Below are 7317 nucleotides of genomic sequence, written 5' to 3'. Positions count from 1 at the left end.
TGTATAACAGTGAAAGAACTTTTTTTCCAAATAAAAAAGTGAACTGGGGAGGAGGGGGCACAGGGAGGAAAATGTGCAACAATGAAGTAATGGAAATCCAAGTTCTTTATAAACTTTCATTAAAATCTAAAAAAAAAATAATGAGAAAGACGGGCAATCTCCTCCAATGCAATTTACTGCCACTGGAGGGTCAGCTATGAGTTAGTTCCAACACCATGATGCACAAGTATAAATGGTTATAAGACCATTTGGAAATGGTGGTATTTGTTATGTTAATTAGGCAAGATTAGCATACAGTGTGTTTTGAGTCAATATCTCTTTTTTTTGTCCCTCTTTTCTTGTTGTGTTGACTGACACAGGAGGAGATTGCCCCTCCTTCTCCAGCAGAGCATCTGGTGGATTCGAATGGAACCGCTTGCCTTCAGGATTACAGTGCTGCTTCCTGCCACTAGGCCACCAGAGCTCCCTTTGACTCATTATCTCTTGAGACAAAGGGTAAAGGAAAACCTACCAGGCAGAAGGGAGGGACAGGAGAGGCCAAGCCACACAAAGATTATTTCACGACCAGAAACTTAGAGACAAGGACATTCTTGCACAGACAACAGAAAAAGGAGCCCTTCCCCTATCACTAGCACATTGAATTTATACTTCTGGCCTCCTAAATGGAGAGGAAGTAAGCTTCTGTTTGTTGTAGGCATCCACTTGTGCAGAAGCTTTCTATATCAAAATGCCAACAGAAAAACACATACACACATTCTCTCTCTCCCCCCTAGAGCTCAGGTAGAACCAGTAGCTGTCAGTTGCTATGGTGTCTGTTCTTGCTCATAAAGAAGGTCTGTTCTCAACTTCTGTATTATAGATGGATGTATTGCCCAGTCCTGTCCTATCCTCAGAATCACAATGCACCAGAATCTACCAAGGCAAAGCTAAAAACATCACATGTCCCTCCCTAAATCTTTCACTCAGTATTCACCCTGGTGAGCCTGCAACATTCCATGGGGTCTACTGGAACACAGTGACAGAGTCTCTCTTAAGAGAACCTATGGCACGTTGCTTCTCAAAATAATGACAGTGACAGAGTCCACCAGAGCGGAGCTGTGTGACGCTAGAGCTGCTGTTTCTGATGACTTCAATTCAAAGAAAGACAGAAAACTTCAAGGGAGCTCTGGTGGCCTAGTGGCAAGAAGCTGTGCTGCAATCCCAAAGGTGCAAGGGAGGGGCAGTCTCCTCCTGTGCCAGTCGGATCTAATTAGACAGCACGCAACAAGAGAAAAAAAACCCCCCCACCCCCCCCCCAAAAAAAACACCAAACAAAAACTTAGAGAACTTCTGTCCAGAATGAAGGCAGTGTAGAAGGCAGCATAGTGGAGTGGATGCAGGAGAAGGAGGAACACACGGATGGACACTGTATACCAATGAAAGAATTTTTCTTTTACTTTTTAAAGAGAAGAGGGAACTGGGGGGGCGGGGGGGGGCGGCAGGGAGAAAAATGCAACAATTAATGAATGGAAATCCAAAGTCTCTGTAAACATTCATTAAAACGAATAATAAAAGATACATATCATTAAAAAAAGATAACTACATTTTACCCAAGACCAGGACTATGGACCCCACATCCAATACAATATTGAGCTGTTGACACTCAGCTCCATATGCATCAGGAGCTGTGATAACACCATACTCACCTCCACTCTGCTCACCTAACTCTTCTCTCCAGGTTTCAACAATGAGATAGAAAGCACCCTAGATGGATTGAGGAGGAAGGAATAGAAAACATTAATCAAAGCAATGGCTAAATAAAGACCAGAGCTCAGGGATCAAAGCTAATGGGCAGTTCTATGAACAGCTGGCAAGGGACAATTCCCAGGGGGCTGGCCCAGGGAAGAAGTAGCACTTGAGGTCTTCTTTATTTGAGTATCTACTATGTACTGTGTACTTTATTCAAGCTACCTGGTTGAATTCTTTGTAGAGAACCATTGTGAGGTCCTTTGATAAGCCCATTTTTACAGAGGAGGAAGCTGAGGCTGGGTCTAAGACTTCAAATATAGGTCTGTGCAGATCTGTGCTTTTGGGGTTGTAGGTTACAGAATTTTTGAGAAGTCAGGAATAAAGGATCCTAAAACAGGATGAACCCTGGTGGCCTAGTGGTAAGAAGCTGCGCTGAAATCCCGAAAGCATGAGGTTCTAATCCATTCCTAGGGAGGAGGAAATGTGCAATTAACTGCCTCTGAAACCTCTGGACGGCCAGCTACGGGTCAGTTTCAACTGTAAGTCACAACAAGAAGACAGGTTGAGAGAGTTTTGGGTGCAAGGAAATTAGGGGATAAATATCCCAGAGTTTAGGGTTTTCCAAGAAGCAGAAATAGGGTTGTGTAAATTTATTGTGTCCAGGAGATGGGTTTAGAGTTCTGGAAATTTGGAGTCCTCACCATGCAGGATGGGGTCAAGACTTTTGGGGTCTCCAGTGAGTAGAGTTTGGGGGCTCAGGAAAGGTGGAATTCCATGTGGTAAAGTTACTAGACTGCGGATCTGAGGTCCTGAAAGAACAGAGCTGGCTCTTGGAAGCTATAGGGGGTATCTGGGCGGAGGGTTAAGCACTGCGGGGGGGAAGGGCTGGGGCCAGGGAAGGTGCGAGGGTCTCACCGGCCAGGTGTCACGGAAGGGCACCCGCATGAGGCCATCGGGCAGGGATAGGTCGGACCGAGGTGCTCCAGACTGCCGAGTGTAGATGGGGCCCGGAGCGCTCAGTGCCTCGCCCAGTGTGCACGCGGACTCGGAGGCTTCCTTGGAGACCCCAGGCTTCAGGCAGACTCGGAAGAAGAGGCGGCAGGGCCCCTTCGTGCTGCACAGCGATCGCGGGGCCCCGGGGCCCGGGCCTGGCCCAAAAGAGTGGATCTGCAGCTCGAAGACGCCGGACGGCTGGGCCTGGGGAGAGCGGCACGGGGTGACGGAGGGGTCCCGGGGGACCTGAACCCCCCTTTCCCTGGGCGCCCAGATCGTGGCCTCTGGCCTTGTAGCCCTCCCCTCCCACCTCATCTCCCGCTGGTCACCTGGGGCAGGAGAAAGAGAGCCAGAAGCACGACGTGGGACAAGTGCTGGGGCTTCCGTGGGACGACCATGGCCTCTAGGGGTCTTGGGAGCCGCAGCTGCCCGTAGTGGAGCCTTAAAATCCAGCGGGCAGCCACGCCCCTTCGGGACGCCGGGCCTTGGGGGGAGGGGTGTGGCCGGGACGGAGGCTGGTGCGCCGGGAACCACGGGACTGGGCAGCGTCAGGAGGGCCTGGTGCTGTTGGGGTGCGCCAGGTGTGCGTGGTTTTGTAGGTGGCTCGGGGTCAAGGTGAGCGCTAGAGTTAGTGTGTGAGATTACTTATGTTCAGAAGATTGTGTGTTGCGCTAGAGTTAGTGTGTGAGATTACTTATGTTCAGAAGATTGTGTGTTTTAGAGGCAAAAACTGCTGGCAAAAGGTTATTGCTTCATGGTGTGTCTGAGATTGTGTGCCCGGAATGTGCAGTTAAGTCTGTGTGGATGCTTCTCTGTGCATGTGGGTGAAACACCAGGCCTGCTGTGTTAGTAGGACGAATGCTTAACTCTGTGACCTGTGCTGTGTGTGTGAATGTGGCAAAAGCAGTTTTGTGAGGTTATGATGACGACTGAGCTAGGTTCGATGTGTCTTTAGTAGGAGGCCCGTGGTGTCGCCCTGTCCGGTTTCGGTGACAATCTAGTGTTCTTTGTGGACCTGTGTGTGCAAATGCTTGAGCTCATGTGTGTCCTCCCCCTGCCTCCAAAGACAAAGCCATTCTCCTAACTCACCAGACGCCAGGGCAGAGGAGCCCCTGCCTCAAAAAGGGCTCCCAGCTGTATGTAAATGCCGCCATCTGCCTGGCAGCCGCTCTCCTCCCACTCTGGATCGCAGCTGGTCAGCCCATTTGGCCTCCGGAAGGTGTGAGGACCAAATGGGCAGGAAATATCCACCCTAGCATGTCAGGGTTTGCGTCCTTACCTCAGGATGAATAGAGGACCGCTCCCTGGTTCCTCTTGCTTAGTATTCCAGGGCCACAGAAAGGAAAGGGAGTTAGGAGTAAGTATGCCAGGCCTCTCTCTGGTCATAATCTCTGTGCCAGGCACTGGGCAAAGCCCTACAGATGAAGTCAAGCCGTTCATTTCCAGAATTTAAATAATAATACTGAGCTTTAGAAACCAACTATTAGAGGTTTTTAAAAATCCAATTTACTTTTTTCTTTCAGAGGAGTAAAATGGGTGCTTGTTAACATAAGTTCTATTCTTTTGCTTTCCTTCCTTTCCCCATTCAGACTTCACACACCCACACACCCACACCTACCCCAGAAAGCCTCCTAAGAAAACTCTGGTGGCCTAGAGGTAAGAAGCTGGGCTTTACTCCTTCTGAAAACCGGCTGGAAGGTCAGGGATTAGTCGGTTTCAACAGCACACAACAGGAAGCCCTGAGACCTTTGAGGCTCAGGCACATTCTTGGACTCTCACCAACCCCTCGTTTCCCCCCATCTTGGCCTCAGCTCGTAGCTCCTTCCCGCATCCTGCCACGAATCTTTCTCATCTTTCTAAACCACAAACTTGACCGCAGCTCCTTACAGTCTCCTTTGGCTCTTGGGACCCTAAACCCAGAGATTCCAACTCCTAGTGACTCGGCAGGACAAAGTAGAGCTGCCCACGGGATTTCCAAGCTGGAACATCACAAAAGCAGGCTAGGCATCTTTCTCCTGTGGACTCAAAGTGCTTACCACCACCAGAATGCCCTCACAAATGAAATGTCTAGAATCTAATCTCCCTTTGCCTTGCTTTCTTTTTTAAAAAATTTACCTCATCTCACCTCTTTGCCCTCCCTGATGTGCAAATGGGCCATCTTAACAATCAATGAAGTTGCTATGCTATTTTGCAAAAATGGAACAAATATGAGAAAGGAAATCATGCCTCACAGATATGACTAGTTGTTATGTGCCATCGAGTTGCTAATAGTTTTAATTTTGGAAAGAAGTGGGTCTTGAAAACTTGCTTAACTTGTGGCAAACTTTGTATAAAGAGGCTTTGGACTGTTTCCAAAGCCTTGTCACTGCCACCACTTTGAAGATGGGACACTTGCAACTGGTCGAACCACAGGGAAAAAGATAACTGTATAACTGACCAGGGGGAGGGGGGGCTGTATCCTTACATACCTGTTGAACAGGCAGGTAAGTGGACAAAGTTTCCTACCTCACCTTCAAGGCCTACTCTGTATAGCCTCCCCAAACCCACATCCATCTCTCTCTCTCTCTCTCTCTCTCTCTCTCACACACACACACACACACACACACACACACTCTCACACTCTACGGTTCTGTGGTTGCAGAACTTGTTTCATTCTACCACCTCAGTTTTGAACAGAGTACATTTTAAAGAGAGTATGCGTGTGTGTGTTTGTGTATGTGTGTGATGGACAAATTAGTCCTTTGGGAGTCAGTTTATGTGTTGCTGCTTATTTAAATACAGTTTATTTGGAGGTCTTCCCTCCTCAGAATTTCAGCATACTCACCATGCATTCTGGATACTGCTTGTCTTCCTGAGTGCCAGGATGACAGGTGAGTACCTGCATAGGGAACCTCCGGTGACTTAAGCTCCCCAGCCCACTCTTCTCTCTGGAAGAACTGGAGGTTTTCATTCTTGAGAAGAAACTCATTGGAAGATATGTTTCTCATTACAGGTTCCCATACTCTTTGTTAAATAATAGGTTTATTTCCTTGGTGACTTAAGCCAACTAATGAAGAGGTTTCTATCCCCTCTTCCTGCCACGAAGGCTGCAAAGTTGGAACAGGCAAGTGTCCTAGGAATAAAAGCTTTATCTACCTCATTTTCTTTTTAATGTTCTTGTCACCATAAGCTTTATTTTCCTATTTCTAGGACCGCTGAACTCTTCCCAGGCCCTGTCTTAAACTTAAGAGTTGGTGTGTTGGTGGGAGGAGTTTGAACATTGGAGATGTTTTTTGCCATATTTTTTAAATCTCTTTCTGTACTACATGTGATATTATGTAAGCTATGAATCTTTGTCTCGATTTAATGAGGACGGAGAATGAAAGTAAAGCTCTAAGTTTGAGGGGAGATGATTCCTTCCCCTCTGTGTGGAGGACATGTGGATCTAGACTGTTACAGGAAGTCTATTCAATTGCACCCGACCTTCTAGGATCCAAAAAAGTGTTACTCTGTGTGTTTGTTTTTATTTTTTTTGCCAAATTGTGTCTTTCCTTTTCTGGAATTGTGACCACAATAATCTTATCTGTTTACACTGATGTGAATATTGTTACAGAGAACACACCAGGAACTATATGCTAAATGCCTTTTTTTAATGTTTAATCTATAGAGAAATCCCTCTAGTTGTACCTGCTGATGCTGTCTGCATGTTGGAGAATAAATCTAGATTTATTAAAAAAACCAAAAACCTCACTGCCCTGCTGTGGAGTCTGTTTTGACCCTTGGTTTTCTGCAGATGGTAAATCACAGGAGGTTACCCATCTTCCTTCCTTGGAGCTTCTGGTGAATTCAAACTGCCAAAAATACACAGCACAACTCACTGTGGTCAAATAAACTCTAACCTTCTAAAAAGGGATCTAAGGTTCTGCTGTATCAAATGTAGGTCAGGTACTATGGATGAAAGTAACTGGTAGGTAAAATGAGGTCCACACTGGGTTAGGTAACAGGATGAACACCCCACTATAGGAAATACTCCAAAAGAATATGGCAACTATTTGAACAGAGAAGCAAATCTGCCCTTGCTGAAAAATCAGATCAAAAACATAGTAACTGTGAGTGGGGTTTTGTACGTAGCAGAGCAGCTCCCTCACTGAGACTTATTGAAAGTTGGCCCTCAACACAGGATCTGTAAAGACAAATTAAAAAAAAAACAAACAACAACACACAGCAAAAATAAAGAGAAAAAATGAACCAACCAAAACTATGAGATGTCATCTCACCCGAACGCTTATTCACTGTTGGTGGGAGTGTAAAATGGTGCAACCACTGTGGAAGGCAGTATGGCACTTTCTCAAAAAGTTGCAAATAGAGATATCATTTGACCCAGCAATTCCACTACTGGGAATATACCTAAAGAAATCAGAACTGCCACCCAGATATATGCACATTCATGTTTATTGTTGCATTATTCACAACAGAAAAGAGATGGAAACAACCCAAATGCCCACCAATAAATGAATGGGTAGGAAAACTATGGTATAGTCAGACAATGGAATACCACAAAGCACTGAAAAACAAGGAACTCATATTATACAAAATGGGTGACCCTGGAGGACATTA

At 46.2% G+C, this 7317-nt stretch overlaps 1 protein-coding gene across 1 annotated transcript in view; it reads right to left on the bottom strand.

Moving 5' to 3' along the window:
* The window catches only part of DLL3 (delta-like 3 (Drosophila)), an 11851-nt gene extending 8732 nt beyond the window's left edge, over window positions 1-3119 (bottom strand). The window contains exons 1-3 of the mRNA XM_006901127.1: window positions 3051-3119; window positions 2644-2925; window positions 1686-1743 (exon numbers count right to left, since the gene is read on the bottom strand). Of these exons, the coding sequence (XP_006901189.1) occupies window positions 1686-1743; window positions 2644-2925; window positions 3051-3119 (409 nt within the window). The remainder of the gene's footprint in view (window positions 1-1685; window positions 1744-2643; window positions 2926-3050) is intronic.
* Between the last annotated feature and the right edge of the window lie 4198 nt (window positions 3120-7317).

The sequence above is a fragment of the Elephantulus edwardii genome, unplaced genomic scaffold (genome assembly GCF_000299155.1).
Source record: "Elephantulus edwardii isolate Elephantulus edwardi_28Jun2011 unplaced genomic scaffold, EleEdw1.0 scaffold00308, whole genome shotgun sequence".
Taxonomy (NCBI): Eukaryota; Metazoa; Chordata; class Mammalia; order Macroscelidea; family Macroscelididae; genus Elephantulus; species Elephantulus edwardii.
Note: the sequence above shows the minus strand (reverse complement) of the source record. Positions and strands in the feature narration are given on the sequence as shown.